This window comes from Oncorhynchus kisutch, linkage group LG4 (genome assembly GCF_002021735.2).
Source record: "Oncorhynchus kisutch isolate 150728-3 linkage group LG4, Okis_V2, whole genome shotgun sequence".
NCBI classification, from domain to species: Eukaryota; Metazoa; Chordata; class Actinopteri; order Salmoniformes; family Salmonidae; genus Oncorhynchus; species Oncorhynchus kisutch.
The window spans coordinates 1,040,406-1,061,808 of record NC_034177.2 but is presented as its reverse complement, the minus strand read 5'-3'; the positions used below and the strand labels follow the sequence as shown (position 1 = coordinate 1,061,808).

Genomic DNA, 21,403 nt, shown 5'->3' with positions numbered 1-21,403 from the left:
AGGATTAGAGAGAAGAGAGGTAAGGCAATAAATATGCCATGGTGGTGAAGTAATTACAATATAGCAATTAAACACTGGAATGGTAGGATGTGCAGAAGATGAATGTGCAAGTAGATATACTGGGGTGCAAAGGAGCAAGACAAATAAATACAGTATGAGGATGAGGTAGATTGGATGATAAACTTGGATTAGCTAACACAACGTGCCATTGGAACACAGGAGTGATGGTTGCTGATAATGGGCCTCTGTACTCCTATGTAGATATCCATAAAAAATCAGCCGTTTCCAGCTACAATAGCCATTTACAACATTGATGCTCCTGTATGTATGGAAAATACATCTACTATTGTTACTAATGCTACATTAACAATGTCTACACTGTATTTCTGATCAATTTGATGTTATTTTAATAGGCAAAAAATGTCATTTTCTTTCAAAAACAAGGACATTTCTAAGTGACCCCAAAGTGTTGAACAGTAGTGTACATATAAATATATAGATGAGCAATGACAGAGAGCAGCATAGGCAAGATGCAGTAGATGGTATAGAATACAGTATATACATATGAGTAATGCAAGATATGTAAACATTATTAATGTGACTAGTGTTCCAGTGTTTTAAGTGGCCAATGATTTCAAGTCTGTATGTAGGCAGCAGCCTCTCTGTGCTAGGGATGGCTATTTAACAGTCTTTTTTTTCACCTTTATTTAACCAGGTAGGCTAGTTGAGAACAAGTTCTCATTTGCAACTGCGACCTGGCCAAGATAAAGCATAGCAGTGTGAGCATACAACAAAGAGTTACACATGGAGTAAACTATTAACAAGTCAATAACACAGTAGAAAACAAAGGGGGAGTCTATATACAATGTGTGCAAAAGGCATGAGGTAGGCAAATAATTACAATTTTGCAGATTAACACTGGAGTGATGAATGATCAGATGGTCATGTACAGGTAGAGATATTGGTGTGCAAAAGAGCAGAAAACTAAATAAATAAAAACAGTATGGGGATGAGGTAGGTGAAAAAGGGTGGGCTATTTACCAATAGACTATGTACAGCTGCAGCGATCGGTTAGCTGCTCAGATAGCTGATGTTTGAAGTTGGTGAGGGAGATAAAAGTCTCCAACTTCAGCGATTTTTGCAATTTGTTCCAGTCACAGGCAGCAGAGTACTGGAACGAAAGGCGGCCAAATGAGGTGTTGGCTTTAGGGATGATCAGTGAGATACACCTGCTGGAGCGCGTGCTACGGATGGGTGTTGCCATCGTGACCAGTGAGCTGAGATAAGGCGGAGCTTTACCTAGCATGGACTTGTAGATGACCTGGAGCCAGTGGGTCTGGCGACGAATATGTAGCGAGGGCCAGCCGACTAGAGCATACAAGTCGCAGTGGTGGGTGGTATAAGGTGCTTTAGTGACAAAACGGATGGCACTGTGATAGACTGCATCCAGTTTGCTGAGTAGAGTGTTGGAAGCCATTTTGTAGATGACATCGCCGAAGTCGAGGATCGGTAGGATAGTCAGTTTTACTAGGGTAAGCTTGGCGGCGTGAGTGAAGGAGGCTTTGTTGCGGAATAGAAAGCCGACTCTTGATTTGATTTTCGATTGGAGATGTTTGATATGAGTCTGGAAGGAGAGTTTGCAGTCTAGCCAGACACCTAGGTACTTATAGACGTCCACATATTCTAGGTCGGAACCATCCAGGGTGGTGATGCTAGTCGGGCATGCGGGTGCAGGCAGCGACCGGTTGAAAAGCATACATTTGGTTTTACTAGCGTTTAAGAGCAGTTGGAGGCCACGGAAGGAGTGTTGTATGGCATTGAAGCTTGTTTGGAGGTTAGATAGCACAGTGTCCAAAGACGGGCCAAAAGTATATAGAATGGTGTCGTCTGCGTAGAGGTGGATCAGGGAGTCACCCGCAGCAAGAGCAACATCATTGATATACACAGAGAAAAGAGTCGGCCCGAGAATTGAACCCTGTGGCACCCCCATAGAGACTGCCAGAGGACCGGACAGCATGCCCTCCGATTTGCCACACTGAACTCTGTCTGCAAAGTAATTGGTGAACCAGGCAAGGCAGTCATCCGAAAAACCGAGGCTACTGAGTCTGCCGATAAGAATATGGTGATTGACAGAGTCGAAAGCCTTGGCAAGGTCGATGAAGACGGCTGCACAGTACTGTCTTTTATCGATGGCGGTTATGATATCGTTTAGTACCTTGAGTGTGGCTGAGGTGCACCCATGACCGGCTCGGAAACCAGATTGCACAGCGGAGAAGGTACGGTGGGATTCGAGATGGTCAGTGACCTGTTTGTTGACTTGGCTTTCGAAGACCTTAGATAGGCAGGGCAGGATGGATATAGGTCTGTAACAGTTTGGGTCCAGGGTGTCTCCCCCTTTGAAGAGGGGGATGACTGCGGCAGCTTTCCAATCCTTGGGGATCTCAGACGATATGAAAGAGAGGTTGAACAGGCTGGTAATAGGGGTTGCGACAATGGTGGCAGATAGTTTCAGAAATAGAGGGTCCAGATTGTCAAGCCCAGCTGATTTGTACGGGTCCAGGTTTTGCAGCTCTTTCAGAACATCTGCTATCTGGATTTGGGTAAAGGAGAACCTGGAGAGGCTTGGGCGAGGAGCTGCGGGGGGGCGGAGCTGTTGGCCGAGGTTGAAGTAGCCAGGCGGAAGGCATGGCCAGCCGTTGAGAAATGCTTATTGAAGTTTTCGATAATCATGGATTTATCAGTGGTGACCGTGTTACCTAGCCTCAGTGCAGTGGGCAGCTGGGAGGAGGTGCTCTTGTTCTCCATGGACTTCACAGTGTCCCAGAACTTTTTGGAGTTGGAGCTACAGGATGCAAACTTCTGCCTGAAGAAGCTGGCCTTAGCTTTCCTGACTGACTGCGTGTATTGGTTCCGGACTTCCCTGAACAGTTGCATATCACGGGGACTATTCGATGCTATTGCAGTCCGCCACAGGATGTTTTTGTGCTGGTCGAGGGTAGTCAGGTCTGGAGTGAACCAAGGGCTATATCTGTTCTTAGTTCTGCATTTTTTGAACGGAGCATGCTTATCTAAAATGGTGAGGAAGTTACTTTTAAAGAATGACCAGGCATCCTCAACTGATGGGATGAGGTCAATGTCCTTCCAGGATACCCGGGCCAGGTCGATTAGAAAGGCCTGCTCACAGAAGTGTTTTAGGGAGCGTTTGACAGTGATGAGGGGTGGTCGTTTGACTGCGGCTCCGTAGCGGATACAGGCAATGAGGCAGTGATCGCTGAGATCCTGGTTGAAGACAGCGGAGGTGTATTTGGAGGGCCAGTTGGTCAGGATGACGTCTATGAGGGTGCCCTTGTTTACAGAGTTAGGGTTGTACCTGGTGGGTTCCTTGATGATTTGTGTGAGATTGAGGGCATCTAGCTTGCTGAAGTCTGATGGCCTTGGGATAGAAGCTGTTCTTCAGTCTCTCTGTCCCAGCTTTGATGCTCCTGTACTGACCTCGCCTTCTGGATGATAGCGGGGTGAACAGGCAGTGGTTCGGGTGGTTGTTGTCCTTGATGATCTTTATGGCCTTCCTGTGACATCGGGTGGTGTAGGTGTCCTGGAAGCTGTTCCAAATGACTTGACTGTCATTCTGAAAATGTCTTCCTGGATCAGATGATGATGTGTGAAAATAACATAATTAAACAGCTGGACACCAAATGCACATCCAACAAGTATTATGCATTATTATTGAAGAACCACGTTAATGACAGTATCGATTTAGGTTATAACCCTCCCGTTGCCTCGGCGGTTCAGAGTGACCCCGGGCAGCGTTACGAGTTGATCCCCCGTGTCTGTGTTGGTCAGAGTGACCCTGGCAGCGTTAACAAGGGGTATGTTGTAACCCTCCTACCCCTGTCTGGGCCGGGTCATAGTGACCCACACTACCACCTGGTGGATACTAGTCAAATAGCAAGGTGTATGTTGTAACCCTCCTACCCCTGTGTGTGAGCGGGGTCATAGTGACGTCAGAGTGACCCTGGCAGCCTTAGCAAGGTGTATGTTGTAACCCTCCTACCCCTGTCAGGGCTGGGTCATAGTGACCCGGGCCCTGTGTAGGCCCTGTGTTATGAGTTGTTCCCCTCTGTCCCGGGGGCTGGGGTCAGAGTGACCCTGGCAGCGTTAGCAAGGTGTATGTTGTAACCCTCCTACCTATCTGGGCTGGATCAGAGTGACCCTGGCCCTGTGTTATGAGTTGTTCCCCTCTGTCTGGACCGGGTCAGAGTGACCCTGGCACCACTTGTCCCCAAGAACTCAGTGCACGACCTCGGTGCAATCACACGGGGAGGCCAGCCAAGCGTACCGGATGGGCCGAAGGGCCCGAAGGAGCAGACAGGGCCGACCATGCGCCTCGTCCATTCGCGTGCCTCGTCCCATTCACGTGGCCACTGTAAGCCGGCCGTAGAGAGGCTACTAATATTGTCAGGAAGAAGATGAGGACGATGACAACGACGAGGAGGAATACGATCCCGCCGAGCGTGAGGCCTCCGCCTACGATGCCTCGCAGTCCTTGTTTCAGCGCGGCTCAGGTCCTGGAACAGATATCCTCCAGTGTCGACCAAGAAGACGAAGAAGACTACTGCGAATCCGAAGAGGAGATCCGTTTCGGAAGATGAAGACGGTGAGGAATACAACCCCGAGCGTGATGCGGACGACGACGACTACGACTCGGCCTCGCGGTCGTGCTCTTCTTTGGAGGAAAGGCGAGAGGGAGAGCGAGAGGGAGACACGGCCGCTGCCCGAGAGCGAGACAGAGAGCCAGACAGAGAGCGAGAGCGAGACAGAGAGCCAGATTGAGACAGAGCCAGAGAGCCAGAGCGAGCCAGAGAGCCAGATCGAGACAGAGAGGACGCGGCGGCAGCCGCCCGAGCCCAAAGGAAGACGTTGCTGTCAAAAAATGGCAAAATCAAATGGTTCTCCGTGGCCTATCACGGCCCGGACCGGCCACGCGCCATCCGCCGGCCCATGCCCCGTCGTGACGCCGGGCCCCACGGCCTACGCCGCGTCGCGAGCGCTCGACATCGAGTCCACCTTCCGGCTGTTTGTCACACCGGCGATAGAAAGGATAATTGTGGACATGACAAATCTGCAGGGGGTGAGAAAATACTGCGACGGCTGGCGACCCATGTACTCCACCGACCTGCGCGCCTACGTAGGGCTGCTGATCCTAGCCGGCGTCTACAGGTCCTGAGGCGAGGCCGCGGCCAGCATTTGGGACGCCGAGAGCAGCAGGACCGTGTTCCGCGCCACCATGCCGCTCAAGGTGTTTCACAAGTACTCGAGGCTGCTGCGATTCGACGACCGCCAGTCGGGACCCGCGAGAATCGCCACCGACAGACTGGCGGCCATAAGAGAGGTATGGGACCTGTGGGAGGAGCGGCTGCCGGCCCTCTACAACCCGGGGCCCGACGTGACGGTGGACGGTACAACTGGTCCCGTTCAGATGTACCGTCTATGTATCTGTGTATGTACGTGTAACATAGAGAGGTAGCAGTAGTAGCATGGGCAGTAGTAGCAATCGGCAGTAGTAGCAATCGGCAGTAGTAGCAATCGGCAGTAGCGGCGGCGGCTGCGTGTAACATAAATGCAGTGCACCCCCCCCATGGTGAGCCAGTAACGATGACGCTGCTAACCCCTTCTCCCCACTGAAAGGACGCTGTCCTTTCCGACAATACATTCTCAGCAAGCCGGCCAAATACGGCATCAAGTCGTGGGTGGCCTGCGACGCCAAGTCCAGCTACGCTTGGAAGATGCAAGTCTACACCGGCAAGGCGGAAGAACCAGGGCGCCCGCGTCGTCCTCGATCTGAACGAGGGACTGCCGGGTGGTCACAACGTCACGTGTGACAATTTCTTCACCTCCTACGAACTTGGGCAGCGGCTCCTCGAGAGGAACCTCACCATGGTCGGCACGGTACGAAAGAACAAAACAGTGACATTGGAAACATGAGCCACGGTTGGATAGATAGGATTAGTCTCAGTTGGACATTTGAACTCGTTTTGGAAACATGAGCCATGTCCCCGTTAGAAACATGAGCCACGGTTGGATAGATAGGATTGGTCTCTGTTGGATATTTGATCTCGGTTTGGAAACATGAGACATGGCCCCGTTGGAAACATGAGCCACGGTTGGATAGATAGGATTGGTCTCTGTTGGATATTTGAACTCGGTTTGGAAACATGAGACATGGCCCCGTTGGAAACATGAGCCACGGTTGGATAGATAGGATTGGTCTCGGTTAGACATTTGAACTCGGTTTGGAAACATTAGCAAAGGCACCGTTGGAAACATGAGCCACGGTTGGATAGATAGCATTGGTCTCAGTTGGACATTTGAACTCGGTTTGGAAACATGAGCCACGGTTGGATAGATAGGATAGGTCTCAGTTGGACATTTGAACTCGGTTTGGAAACATGAGTAGAGCCAGAGGCAGAAATAGGGAGAGTGAGAGAGAGAGAAAGCTAGGAAAAGGGTGGGAGGGAAGAATAGCCCGAAACAGTGACATTGGACACATGAGCCATGTTTGGATAGATAGGATTGGTCTCAGTTGGACATTTGAACTCGGTTTGGAAACATGAGCCATGGCCCCGTTGGAAACACGAGCCACAGTTGGATAGATAGGATTGGTCTCAGTTGGACATTTGAACTCGGTTTGGAAACATTAGCCATGGCCCCGTTGGAAACATGAGCCACGGTTGGATAGATAGCATTGGTCTCAGTTGGACATTTGAACACGGTTTGGAAACATGAGCCAAGGTTGGATAGATAGCATTGGTCTCGGTTGGACATTTGAACTCGGTTTGGAAACATGACGCATGGCCCCGTTGGAAACATGAGCCTCAGTTTGGAAACATTAGCCATGGCCCCGTTGGAAACATGAGCAACGGTTGGATAGATAGGATTGGTCTCGGGTTGGACATTTGAACTCGGTTTCGAAACATGAGTAGAGCCAGAGGCAGAAATAGGGAGAGTGAGAGAGAGAGAAAGCTAGGAAAAGGGTGGGAGGGAAGAATAGCCCGAAACAGTGACATTGGAAACATGAGCCACGGTTGGATAGATAGGATTAGTCTCAGTTGGACATTTGAACTCGGTTTGGAAACATGAGCCATGTCCCCGTTAGAAACATGAGCCACGGTTGGATAGATAGGATTAGTCTCAGTTGGACATTTGAACTCGGTTTGGAAACATGAGCCATGTCCCCGTTAGAAACATGAGCCATGGTTGGATAGATAGGATTGGTCTCGGTTGGACATTTGAACTCGGTTTGGAAACATGAGCCATGGCCCCGTTGGAAACATGAGCCACGGTTGGATAGATAGGATTGGTCTCTGTTGGATATTTGAACTCGGTTTGGAAACATGAGACATGGCCCCGTTGGAAACATGAGCCACGGTTGGATAGATAGGATTGGTCTCGGTTGGACATTTGAACTCGGTTTGGAAACATTAGCAAAGGCACCGTTGGAAACATAAGCCACGGTTGGATAGATAGCATTGGTCTCGGTTGGACATTTGAACTCGGTTTGGAAACATGAGCCATGGCCCCGTTGGACACATGAGCCACGGTTGGATAGATAGGATAGGTCTCAGTTGGACATTTGAACTCGGTTTGGAAACATGAGCCACGGTTGGATAGATAGCATTGGTCTCGGTTGGACATTTGAACTCGGTTTGGAAACATGAGCCATGGCCCCGTTGGAAACATGACCCACGGTTGGATAGATAGGATTGGTCTCAGTTGGACATTTGAACTCGGTTTGGAAACATTAGCCATGGCCCCGTTGGAAACATGAGACACGGTTGGATAGATAGGATTGGTCTCAGTTGGACATTTGAACTCGGTTTGGAAACATTAGCCATGGCCCCGTTGGAAACATGAGACACGGTTGGAAAGATAGGATTGGTCTCAGTTGGACATTTGATCTCGGTTTCGAAACATGAGCCGTGGCCCCGGTCGAAACATGAGCTATGGCCCCGTTGGAAACATGAGCTATGGCCCCGTTGGAAACATGAGCTATGGCCCCGTTGGAAACATGAGCCATGGCCCCGTTGGAAACATGAGCCACGGTTGGATAGATAGCATTGGTCTCAGTTGGACATTTGAACACGGTTTGGAAACATGAGCCAAGGTTGGATAGATAGTTTTGGTCTCGGTTGGATATTTGAACTCGGTTTGGAAACATGAGCCATGGCCCCGTTGGAAACATGAGCCACGGTTGGATAGATAGAATGGGTCTCAGTTGGACATTTGAACTCGGTTTGGAAACATGAGCCACGGTTGGATAGATAGGATTGGTCTCGGTTGGACATTTGAACTCGGTATGGAAACATTAGCCAAGGCACCGTTGGAAACATGAGCCACGGTTGGATAGATAGCATTGGTCTCAGTTGGACATTTGAACTCGGTTTGGAAACATGACCCACGGTTGGATAGATAGGATTGGTGTCGGTTGGACATTTGAACTCGGTTTGGAAACATTACCCATGGCCCCATTGGAATCATGAGCCACGGTTGGATAGATAGGATTGGTCTCAGTTGGACATTTGAACTCGGTTTGGAAACATTAGCCATGGCCCCGTTGGAAACATGAGACACGGTTGGATAGATAGGATTGGTCTCAGTTGGACATTTGATCTCGGTTTGGAAACATGAGCCATGGCCCCGGTCGAAACATGAGCTATGGCCCCGTTGGAAACATGAGCTACTGCCCCGTTGGAAACATGAGCTATGGCCCCGTTGGAAACATGAGCCATGGCCCCGTTGGAAACATGAGCCACGGTTGGATAGATAGGATTGGTCTCAGTTGGACATTTGAACTCGTTTTGGAAACATTAGATATGGCCCCGTTGGAAACATGAGCCACGGTTGGATAGATAGCATTGGTCTCAGTTGGACATTTGAACACGGTTTGGAAACATGAGCCAAGGTTGGATAGATAGCATTGGTCTCGGTTGGACATTTGAACTCGGTTTGGAAACATGAGGCATGGCCCCGTTGTGAACATGATCCACGGTTGGATAGATAGAATGGGTCTCAGTTGGACATTTGAACTGGGTTTGGAAACATGAGCCACGGTTGGATAGATAGGATTGGTCTCGGTTGGACATCTGAACTCGGTTTGGAAACATTAGCCAAGGCACCGTTGGAAACATGAGCCACGGTTGGATAGATAGCATTGGTCTCAGTTGGACATTTGAACTCGGTTTGGAAACATGAGCCACGGTTGGATAGATAGGATGGGTCTCAGTTGGACATTTGAACTCGGTTTGGAAACATGAGCCACGGTTGGATAGATAGGATTGGTCTCGGTTGGACATTTGAACTCGGTTTGGAAACATTAGCCAAGGCACCGTTGGAAACATGAGCCACGGTTGGAAAGATAGCATTGGTCTCAGTTGGACATTTGAACTCGGTTTGGAAACATGAGCCACGGTTGGATAGATAGCATTGGTCTCGGTTGGACATTTGAACTCGGTTTGGAAACATTAGCCATGGACCAGTTGGAAACATGAGCCACGGTTGGATAGATAGGATTAGTCTCAGTTGGACAATTGAACTCGGTTTGGAAACATGAGCCATGTCCCCGTTGGAAACATGAGCCACGGTTGGATAGATAGGATTGGTCTCGGTTGGACATTTGAACTCAGTTTGGAAACATGAGCCATGGCCCCGTTGGAAACATGACCCACGGTTGGATAGATAGGATTGGTGTCGGTTGGACATTTGAACTCGGTTTGGAAACATTACCCATGGCCCCATTGGAATAATGAGCCACGGTTGGATAGATACGATTGGTCTCGGTTGGACATTTGAACTCGGTTTGGAAACATGAGCCATGGCCCCGTTGGAAACATGAGCCACGGTTGGATAGATAGAATGGGTCTCAGTTGGACATTTGAACTCGGTTTGGAAACATGAGCCACGGTTGGATAGATAGGATTGGTCTCGGATGGATATTTGAACTCGGTTTGGAAACATTAGCCAAGGCACCGTTGGAAACATGAGCCACGGTTGGATAGATAGCATTGGTCTCAGTTGGACATTTGAACTCGGTTTGGAAACATTAGCCATGGCCCCGTTGGAAACATGAGCCACGGTTGGATAGATAGCATTTGTCTCAGTTGGACATTTGAACTCGGTTTGGAAACATTAGCCAAGGCACCGTTGGAAACATGAGCCATGGTTGGATAGATAGCATTGGTCTCAGTTGGACATTTGAACTCGGTTTGGAAACATGAGCCACGGTTGGATAGATAGCATTGGTCTCGGTTGGACATTTGAACTCGGTTTGGAAACATGAGCCACGGTTGGATAGATAGGATGGGTCTCAGTTGGACATTTGAACTCGGTTTGGAAACATGAGCCACGGTTGGATAGATAGGATTGGTCTCGGTTGGACATTTGAACTCGGTTTGGAAACATTAGCCAAGGCACCGTTGGAAACATGAGCCACGGTTGGAAAGATAGCATTGGTCTCAGTTGGACATTTGAACTCGGTTTGGAAACATGAGCCACGGTTGGATAGATAGCATTGGTCTCGGTTGGACATTTGAACTCGGTTTGGAAACATTAGCCATGGACCCGTTGGAAACATGAGCCACGGTTGGATAGATAGGATTAGTCTCAGTTGGACAATTGAACTCGGTTTGGAAACATGAGCCATGTCCCCGTTGGAAACATGAGCCACGGTTGGATAGATAGGATTGGTCTCGGATGGATATTTGAACTCGGTTTGGAAACATTAGCCAAGGCACCGTTGGAAACATGAGCCACGGTTGGATAGATAGCATTGGTCTCAGTTGGACATTTGAACTTGGTTTGGAAACATGAGCCACGGTTGGATAGATAGGATTGGTCTCGGTTGGACATTTGAACTCGGTTTGGAAACATTAGCCAAGGCACCGTTGGAAACATGAGCCATGGTTGGATAGATAGCATTGGTCTCAGTTGGACATTTGAACTTGGTTTGGAAACATGAGCCACGGTTGGATAGATAGGATTGGTCTCGGTTGGACATTTGAACTCGGTTTGGAAACATTAGCCAAGGCACCGTTGGAAACATGAGCCACGGTTGGATAGATAGCATTGGTCTCAGTTGGACATTTGAACTCGGTTTGGAAACATGAGCCACGGTTGGATAGATAGGATGGGTCTCAGTTGGACATTTGAACTCGGTTTGGAAACATGAGCCATGGCACCGTTGGAAACATGAGCCACGGTTGGATAGATAGGATTGGTCTCAGTTGGACATTTGAACTCGGTTTGGAAACATTAGCCAAGGCACCGTTGGAAACATGAGCCACGGTTGGATAGATAGCATTGGTCTCAGTTGGACATTTGAACTCGGTTTGGAAACATGAGCCACGGTTGGATAGATAGGATTGGTCTCGGTTGGACATCTGAACTCGGTTTGGAAACATTAGCCAAGGCACCGTTGGAAGCATGAGCCACGGTTGGATAGATAGCATTGGTCTCAGTTGGACATTTGAACTCGGTTTGGAAACATGAGCCACGGTTGGATAGATAGCATTGGTCTCGGTTGGACATTTGAACTCGGTTTGGAAACATGAGCCACGGTTGGATAGATAGGATGGGTCTCAGTTGGACATTTGAACTCGGTTTGGAAACATGAGCCACGGTTGGATAGATAGCATTGGTCTCGGTTGGACATTTGAACTCGGTTTGGAAACATGAGCCATGGCCCCGTTGGAAACATGAGACACGGTTGGATAGATAGGATTGGTCTCAGTTGGACATTTGAACTCGGTTTGGAAACATTAGCCATGGCCCCGTTGGAAACATGAGACACGGTTGGAAAGATAGGATTGGTCTCAGTTGGACATTTGATCTCGGTTTCGAAACATGAGCCGTGGCCCCGGTCGAAACATGAGCTATGGCCCCGTTGGAAACATGAGCTATGGCCCCGTTGGAAACATGAGCTATGGCCCCGTTGGAAACATGAGCCATGGCCCCGTTGGAAACATGAGCCACGGTTGGATAGATAGGATTAGTCTCAGTTGGACAATTGAACTCGGTTTGGAAACATGAGCCATGTCCCCGTTGGAAACATGAGCCACGGTTGGATAGATAGGATTGGTCTCGGATGGATATTTGAACTCGGTTTGGAAACATTAGCCAAGGCACCGTTGGAAACATGAGCCACGGTTGGATAGATAGCATTGGTCTCAGTTGGACATTTGAACTTGGTTTGGAAACATGAGCCACGGTTGGATAGATAGGATTGGTCTCGGTTGGACATTTGAACTCGGTTTGGAAACATTAGCCAAGGCACCGTTGGAAACATGAGCCATGGTTGGATAGATAGCATTGGTCTCAGTTGGACATTTGAACTTGGTTTGGAAACATGAGCCACGGTTGGATAGATAGGATTGGTCTCGGTTGGACATTTGAACTCGGTTTGGAAACATTAGCCAAGGCACCGTTGGAAACATGAGCCACGGTTGGATAGATAGCATTGGTCTCAGTTGGACATTTGAACTCGGTTTGGAAACATGAGCCACGGTTGGATAGATAGGATGGGTCTCAGTTGGACATTTGAACTCGGTTTGGAAACATGAGCCATGGCACCGTTGGAAACATGAGCCACGGTTGGATAGATAGGATTGGTCTCAGTTGGACATTTGATCTCGGTTTGGAAACATTAGCCATGGCCCCGTTGGAAACATGAGCCACGGTTGGATAGATAGCATTGGTCTCAGTTGGACATTTGAACACGGTTTGGAAACATGAGCCAAGGTTGGATAGATAGCATTGGTCTCGGTTGGACATTTGAACTCGGTTTGGAAACATGAGGCATGGCCCCGTTGGAAACATGAGCCACGGTTGGATAGATAGAATGGGTCTCAGTTGGACATTTGAACTGGGTTTGGAAACATGAGCCACGGTTGGATAGATAGGATTGGTCTCGGTTGGACATCTGAACTCGGTTTGGAAACATTAGCCAAGGCACCGTTGGAAGCATGAGCCACGGTTGGATAGATAGCATTGGTCTCAGTTGGACATTTGAACTCGGTTTGGAAACATGAGCCACGGTTGGATAGATAGCATTGGTCTCGGTTGGACATTTGAACTCGGTTTGGAAACATGAGCCACGGTTGGATAGATAGGATGGGTCTCAGTTGGACATTTGAACTCGGTTTGGAAACATGAGCCACGGTTGGATAGATAGCATTGGTCTCGGTTGGACATTTGAACTCGGTTTGGAAACATGAGCCATGGCCCCGTTGGAAACATGACCCACGGTTGGATAGATAGGATTGGTCTCAGTTGGACATTTGAACTCGGTTTGGAAACATTAGCCATGGCCCCGTTGGAAACATGAGACACGGTTGGATAGATAGGATTGGTCTCAGTTGGACATTTGAACTCGGTTTGGAAACATTAGCCATGGCCCCGTTGGAAAAATGAGACACGGTTGGAAAGATAGGATTGGTCTCAGTTGGACATTTGATCTCGGTTTCGAAACATGAGCCGTGGCCCCGGTCGAAACATGAGCTATGGCCCCGTTGGAAACATGAGCTATGGCCCCGTTGGAAACATGAGCTATGGCCCCGTTGGAAACATGAGCCATGGCCCCGTTGGAAACATGAGCCACGGTTGGATAGATAGCATTGGTCTCAGTTGGACATTTGTACACGGTTTGGAAACATGAGCCAAGGTTGGATAGATAGTTTTGGTCTCGGTTGGACATTTGAACTCGGTTTGGAAACATGAGCCATGGCCCCGTTGGAAACATGAGCCACGGTTGGATAGATAGAATGGGTCTCAGTTGGACATTTGAACTCGGTTTGGAAACATGAGCCACGGTTGGATAGATAGGATTGGTGTCGGTTGGACATTTGAACTCGGTTTGGAAACATTACCCATGGCCCCATTGGAATCATGAGCCACGGTTGGATAGATAGGATTGGTCTCAGTTGGACATTTGAACTCGGTTTGGAAACATTAGCCATGGCCCCGTTGGAAACATGAGACACGGTTGGATAGATAGGATTGGTCTCAGTTGGACATTTGATCTCGGTTTGGAAACATGAGCCATGGCCCCGGTCGAAACATGAGCTATGGCCCCGTTGGAAACATGAGCTACTGCCCCGTTGGAAACATGAGCTATGGCCCCGTTGGAAACATGAGCCATGGCCCCGTTGGAAACATGAGCCACGGTTGGATAGATAGGATTGGTCTCAGTTGGACATTTGAACTCGTTTTGGAAACATTAGATATGGCCCCGTTGGAAACATGAGCCACGGTTGGATAGATAGCATTGGTCTCAGTTGGACATTTGAACACGGTTTGGAAACATGAGCCAAGGTTGGATAGATAGCATTGGTCTCGGTTGGACATTTGAACTCGGTTTGGAAACATGAGGCATGGCCCCGTTGTGAACATGATCCACGGTTGGATAGATAGAATGGGTCTCAGTTGGACATTTGAACTGGGTTTGGAAACATGAGCCACGGTTGGATAGATAGGATTGGTCTCGGTTGGACATCTGAACTCGGTTTGGAAACATTAGCCAAGGCACCGTTGGAAACATGAGCCACGGTTGGATAGATAGCATTGGTCTCAGTTGGACATTTGAACTCGGTTTGGAAACATGAGCCACGGTTGGATAGATAGCATTGGTCTCGGTTGGACATTTGAACTCGGTTTGGAAACATGAGCCACGGTTGGATAGATAGGATGGGTCTCAGTTGGACATTTGAACTCGGTTTGGAAACATGAGCCACGGTTGGATAGATAGGATTGGTCTCGGTTGGACATTTGAACTCGGTTTGGAAACATTAGCCAAGGCACCGTTGGAAACATGAGCCACGGTTGGAAAGATAGCATTGGTCTCAGTTGGACATTTGAACTCGGTTTGGAAACATGAGCCACGGTTGGATAGATAGCATTGGTCTCGGTTGGACATTTGAACTCGGTTTGGAAACATTAGCCATGGACCCGTTGGAAACATGAGCCACGGTTGGATAGATAGGATTAGTCTCAGTTGGACAATTGAACTCGGTTTGGAAACATGAGCCATGTCCCCGTTGGAAACATGAGCCACGGTTGAATAGATAGGATTGGTCTCGGTTGGACATTTGAACTCAGTTTGGAAACATGAGCCATGGCCCCGTTGGAAACATGACCCACGGTTGGATAGATAGGATTGGTGTCGGTTGGACATTTGAACTCGGTTTGGAAACATTACCCATGGCCCCATTGGAATAATGAGCCACGGTTGGATAGATACGATTGGTCTCGGTTGGACATTTGAACTCGGTTTGGAAACATTGAGCCATGGCCCCGTTGGAAACACGAGCCACGGTTGGATAGATAGGATTGGTCTCAGTTGGACATTTGAACTCGGTTTGGAAACATGAGCCACGGTTGGATAGATAGCATTGGTCTCGGTTGGACATTTGAACTCGGTTTGGAAACATGAGCCATGGCCCCGTTGGAAACATGAGCCACGGTTGGATAGATAGAATGGGTCTCAGTTGGACATTTGAACTCGGTTTGGAAACATGAGCCACGGTTGGATAGATAGGATTGGTCTCGGATGGATATTTGAACTCGGTTTGGAAACATTAGCCAAGGCACCGTTGGAAACATGAGCCACGGTTGGATAGATAGCATTGGTCTCAGTTGGACATTTGAACTCGGTTTGGAAACATTAGCCATGGCCCCGTTGGAAACATGAGCCACGGTTGGATAGATAGGATTGGTCTCGGTTGGACATTTGAACTCGGTTTGGAAACATTAGCCAAGGCACCGTTGGAAACATGAGCCACGGTTGGATAGATAGCATTGGTCTCAGTTGGACATTTGAACTCGGTTTGGAAACATGAGCCACGGTTGGATAGATAGGATGGGTCTCAGTTGGACATTTGAACTCGGTTTGGAAACATGAGCCACGGTTGGATAGATAAGATTGGTCTCGGTTGGACATTTGAACTCGGTTTGGAAACATGAGCCATGGCCCCATTGGAAACATGAGCCACGGTTGGATAGATAGGATTGGTCTCGTTTGGACATTTGAACTCGGTTTGGAAACATGAGCCATGGCCCCGTTGGAAACACGAGCCATGGTTGGATAGATAGGATTGGTCTCAGTTGGACATTTGAACTCGGTTTGGAAACATGAGCCACGGTTGGATAGATACCATTGGTCTCGGTTGGACATTTGAACTCGGTTTGGAAACATGAGCCACGGTTGGATAGATAGCATTGGTCTCGTTTGGACATTTGAACTCAGTTTGGAAACATGAGCCACGGTTGGATAGATAGGATGGGTCTCAGTTGGACATTTGAACTCGGTTTGGAAACATGAGCCATGCCCCGTTGGAAACATGAGCCACGGTTGGATAGATAGGATTGGTCTCGGTTGGACATTTGAACTCGGTTTGGAAACATGAGCCACGGTTGGATAGATAGGATGGGTCTCAGTTGGACATTTGAACTCGGTTTGGAAACATTAGCCAAGGCACCGTTGGACACATGAGCCATGTTTGGATAGATAGGATTGGTCTCAGTTGGACATTTGAACTCGGTTTGGAAACATGAGCCACGGTTGGATAGATAGAATGGGTCTCAGTTGGACATTTGAACTCGGTTTGGAAACATGAGCCACGGTTGGATAGATAGGATTGGTCTCGGTTGGACATTTGAACTCGGTTTGGAAACTTGAGCCACGGTTGGATAGATAGGATTAGTCTCAGTTGGACATTTGAACTCGGTTTGGAAACATGAGCCATGTCCCCGTTGGAAACATGAGCCACGGTTGGATAGATAGGATTGGTCTCGGTTGGACATTTGAACTCGGTTTGGAAACATGAGCCATGTTGGAAACATGACCCACGGTTGGATAGATAGGATTGGTGTCGGTGGACATTTGAACTCGGTTTGGAAACATTACCCATTGCCCTGTCACGGTGCTGACTTTTGCCCAATACCTGCAGCAAAAGCCTCTACCCCGTCCTCTGGCTAGGCAGAGTACTTTAGGATTTTAGTTACTTCGGTGTAACAAGAGCCTAGCCGTGCGGCCCTACCAACCCTTCTATTTATTCCTAATGGCCCTTCACGTGAGTTGGGTTTGTTCCTTCGTTCACGTTGTCACTCCCTTATTTTCCGGTCTAGTATGAGGCCTTGGATAGATATACTCCTATTTAAATATTCTAAGTGTTATGGATTCCTCCTATATTTCCTTACCCTCAAGTTATCTTTACCTATGTATATATCAATACCTAATAACAACTCTTAGTAGTTATTATGGTCGTCAGCTAGTAGTCACTCGGAAACTAGTATTGGTATATGTTTTGACTCTCTTAAAAATATATTATTGTCCACACAATGAAATATTCTTTAGTGCGATCACTTTAACCTATAACCAGGGTCACTTTCTGTTCAGTGAGAGTGTCAAAGGCGTTTGCATCGTTAATCTGGCCTAGTTGTCAAAGTTTCAAGCTTTTATTAAGTCACTCTGTTTTTTGTCTTATACACATCATTACAATTCAATGGTTCTACAGTTTCCTAATACATCAATAATGCTCAATCAATCCTTAATGCTTTAAGCTATGCCAGATAATATTGCAAAACTTTAAATGCGTTAACACTTCTAACAATATTGACTAAATAGCAAAAATAGTTCAATTACCTTAAATGCTCAGCCCCTTGGTCACTTTCCTGTAATCGGTATTCTCACAGCACTAACGCTAGATTCCCAATTCTAATATCTTAATACACTTCCAACTCTGTGTATGGACTCAATATATTGTAACTGTTACTTTGCTGTTTCCTTGTATTGCCAATCACATCTGTACCTGATGTCTCACTGAGTGACTCCCATGAATGTCCTGTGTTGTTGTCCCCATTGCTTGATGGAGTGGGCAGATTCTTTTCATCTCTTGTCACACCCTCTCCAGCATCTGAACACTCCTTTCTCTTAGTTCCTCGCCTCATTATTCCCCCATCATAGCATAGCCCTAACATTAGCCCATCTATTCTCTGTATCATGCCATAGCTAACCTCCTGCCCGTCTTCCATCTTCAACCAATACCTACTCTTGAGGTACTGACTGTCCTCTGTTACGGATCTAGCAGTTATTCTGCCATAAATAGAATGTTTACATATGACCCATCTTTGGGCCAGTCCTCTGTTTCATCTTCTGCATATGTACAGTACTTATACTTATTACTTGTTGCACTACAAAAGCAAGCTTTACAAACGTATGTAAAAGACCTATACCCACGTCTGGTATCTCTAATTATTTTTCCTCTGGTTATGCTAGTACAACCCTCGCACCGATGGTTCCATCCTCCCCTGGTCCTGGCTCCATCCTGTGTAATATATTTCATTGTTTAGCCCTGATAACTCTATCTTCCCCGTTTGCCCCATTCTATTTCTTTACCATTATACACAACCCTCATTTTTGCCTCTTCTCTGTCCTGGGTCATTTCCCAAGCCATCCCTCTTTTTACCATTACCCTCATTTTTGGCCAATCTCTGGCTTCCTCTAAGCAACCTAAACACACACTCTCCAAATCTTTCCCTCGCCAATTTAGCCTTCCATGTAGATTTCCCTTTACACTAAATGCACACCCTCCACATACGTCTAGTTCCCTGGTATTTTCAAAACACAACATATGCCCCTCGCAACAGTCATTCAGTTCAGGCATATCCATTATTTGCCAATGTTTAATGAATGTCTCCATTCTAGCCATACACCATTCTCCTAGGATCTTTGCTTCCTCATACAACTGTTCTTCCTCTGAAGCTTCTGATTCCTATAATTCAGGGAAGATTGGTTAGACCATTATGTTATTGTCGCCTGCCTTTCTTGGCCTTCTTCTTGCCCTTCCTACTTCTGGGGTTTACCATACCTATAAGTTCATCCCCAATGTATTTCAGCTCCCTTCTCAGGTCTCCTGCTGCTGCCTCACACCTTACTACTGAACTAGTAAGATCTGCAATTTTGGACCAGTTAGGTCCCTCGCATTTATGCTCTGATTCATCTCCTTGTATGGTTTTACCTTGTCCTTCCTCTGTTGCCTTTAGTGCCCAGATAGGTCTCCAGGCTGGCCCTTGTGCCGTCTGCCTCCTAACTCCTGCGTCTAGCAGCCCACTAGGGCCATTGTCTTTTGAGCCACACCCAAACCATCCTTTCACTAGCTGCCTACCTCTCTCTTTCTGTCTTTCCTCCTTTTCTTTCCTTGATCTCTGATTATCCTGTCTGTGCCTTGGGGTATACCTTCTTAGCCTCCTTATCTTCAAACCTGGTCCCTCTCCATGTTCTTCCTTACTTTCTTCTATAAGGAAAACCGGTTCTTTTCCTTGCCCCTCTACCTTTTTCTGGGCCCGTACCTCTTCCTCAATTAATCTCCTCCTCACTCCATGTTTACTAGCTCTTGGCCTATGGATATCTCCTAACATCATTTCTACCCATCTGTTGTCGGTCATGCAAGCCCCTATGTTGCAATCCAACATCTTCCACTTAAGGCCAAACCTCCTGACTGTACTCTCGTGCCACTCTGCCCCGGCCTTATCCCGCCTCATGTAGCACTGATGTTTCTCCAGGACTTCTAAGTCCTCTTTGGTCCAAAATTTCTCCAAGTCCCCTAGCATAACTTGGGGCTCTCTCCTTGTGTCTCTTTCCATTGTTGTCCTTACATTTTTCATCACCAGAGGTGGTGATCCATATTTCCAATTCGCTGGCCGACATGGGCATTTGCTACTATCTTTGAAGTCTACTATTGTTTTTTCTTTTCTTCCTATCGCCACTCTACGCCTTCCTGCTGTGGCTTTCATGTTAACCCCGAATCCCCAGGATGTAACTGCGCCAAAGTACTCCTCCTCACCTATTCTTTCTATCAGATACGCCTTATGAGGTTCATAACAATCCTCGCATAGCCATGTGGTTCCAGATAGGACTACCCCATGTATGTCTTCCTGCTCCAATTCTCCGGGGGCCAATCTCCCACATCGCCCACAATTTATCATGACTCTGTCCTCAGCTCCCTTACACCACAACCACCTACTCTCTTCTACTCTAACTATCCTACCTTTTTTGCCCACCCTTTCCTCCCTTGGTTTAAGTAATATCCAGGTCTTACCCTGTCGCACTTCGCTGGGTTTTCCTAAGGATATGAGGGGGAGAAAAGATTGGTAAGCACAAAACCGATAATTGCCTTAGTTCATTCCATTTCCTGTGAAAATGGTGCACGGCATTAAGGGCCATAGCTATAACTACCCATATTACCATGGGTAGTGCTTTTCCTAATACCTGTCTCCTAATTTGGCTTCTTTTATTTTTCAGTTTTTGTAGTTCTTTCCACAACTGCATTATTATTATTACCAAAATTAGCCCTTCCATTACCCATCCAGCGTATGCAAATCCCTTCAATTGTTCACATAGCCCTGTGGTATCTGTCGTGTTTACTTTAAAGCCTCCTATCTGGCCTATTGCCCCGAAGACTGCTGCCATAGTTTCTCCGAATTGTATCAACCCATAATGTTTCCCCAGTACTGGTGCCACTTGTTGTATCACCACCACAGGTACCATAGACAACATTACAGTCCGTCCTTTGGATAAACCAAACCTAATCACTGCCACTAGGGTAGTAAGTATTATTGCTAAAAACGTTATAACCCCCTGACCCTGCCTATTTTTCCAACCCAACATTCCCCAAATCATAATCTGTAGTAGTTGACACAATGTTATAGCTACCTCCTCCTGGGGGTCGCTTTGAGTCAGGTCCCTGTCCTCAAAGTCGGATTGGTTGGAGGAGTTGGATGCCATGTTCTTAGAAGGTTGTTGGTAGTTTCTATGGTTTAGGAGCTTTTCTTTATTGTGTTGCACTCAGGCTGCTTAAGTCGTTTGTGCCTTATTGTGCAGAAACAGCTCCCCTTTATTCACCTTCAGCCAGTGCCCCCTCCCCTTGTCATGCATTACCTACTTCCTTTTCTTAGAGCAGTGTATGTTTGCGGTTGACACCTCGGCAGGTCACAAGTTCGTGACCTCTAGTAGGTCTACCCGTGTTCCCTCTGTCTCCCGTTGCTCTAATCGGCCAGGAGATCTTTGATGTACTCTCTCGTATACCATAGTCCATATTATTACTCCTTTGCATATTTTCCACAAGAGTTTTAGCATTAACTTCAATAACTCTCTCAGTAGTCTAAGGGTTATTTTAATTATTTTAAATAGGGATAGCCACCCCTTCCTCAGTACTGCATCTACTGGAAGTCCCATTCTTTTGGCGTAGCTTAGGGCAATCATAAGCGCTATGAATATCAAGATCCCTACTGTAATACTTATTCCTAGCCAGAATCTTTCTTTTATTTCTTGCCACCATGAAGTGACTTCTTCCCA

The 21,403-nt window shown here is 47.4% G+C and overlaps 1 protein-coding gene across 1 annotated transcript; it reads right to left on the bottom strand.

Moving 5' to 3' along the window:
* Positions 1–18,301: 18,301 nt before the first annotated feature.
* LOC116373369 (uncharacterized) lies at positions 18,302–20,896 on the bottom strand. The gene is made up of 2 exons (XM_031821909.1): positions 20,762–20,896; positions 18,302–20,171 (listed from the first exon to the last, which is right to left on the bottom strand). The coding sequence occupies exon 2, from the start codon at positions 20,032–20,034 to the stop codon at positions 18,856–18,858; it is 1,179 nt and encodes a 392-aa protein (XP_031677769.1). The 5' UTR covers positions 20,035–20,171; positions 20,762–20,896; the 3' UTR covers positions 18,302–18,855.
* Between the last annotated feature and the right edge of the window lie 507 nt (positions 20,897–21,403).

Excerpts from the sequence above, each read along its gene's own strand:
- LOC116373369 (XM_031821909.1), bottom strand. The coding sequence starts at position 20,034 with ATGATAAATTGTGGGCGATGTGGGAGATTGGCCCCCGGAGAATTGGAG.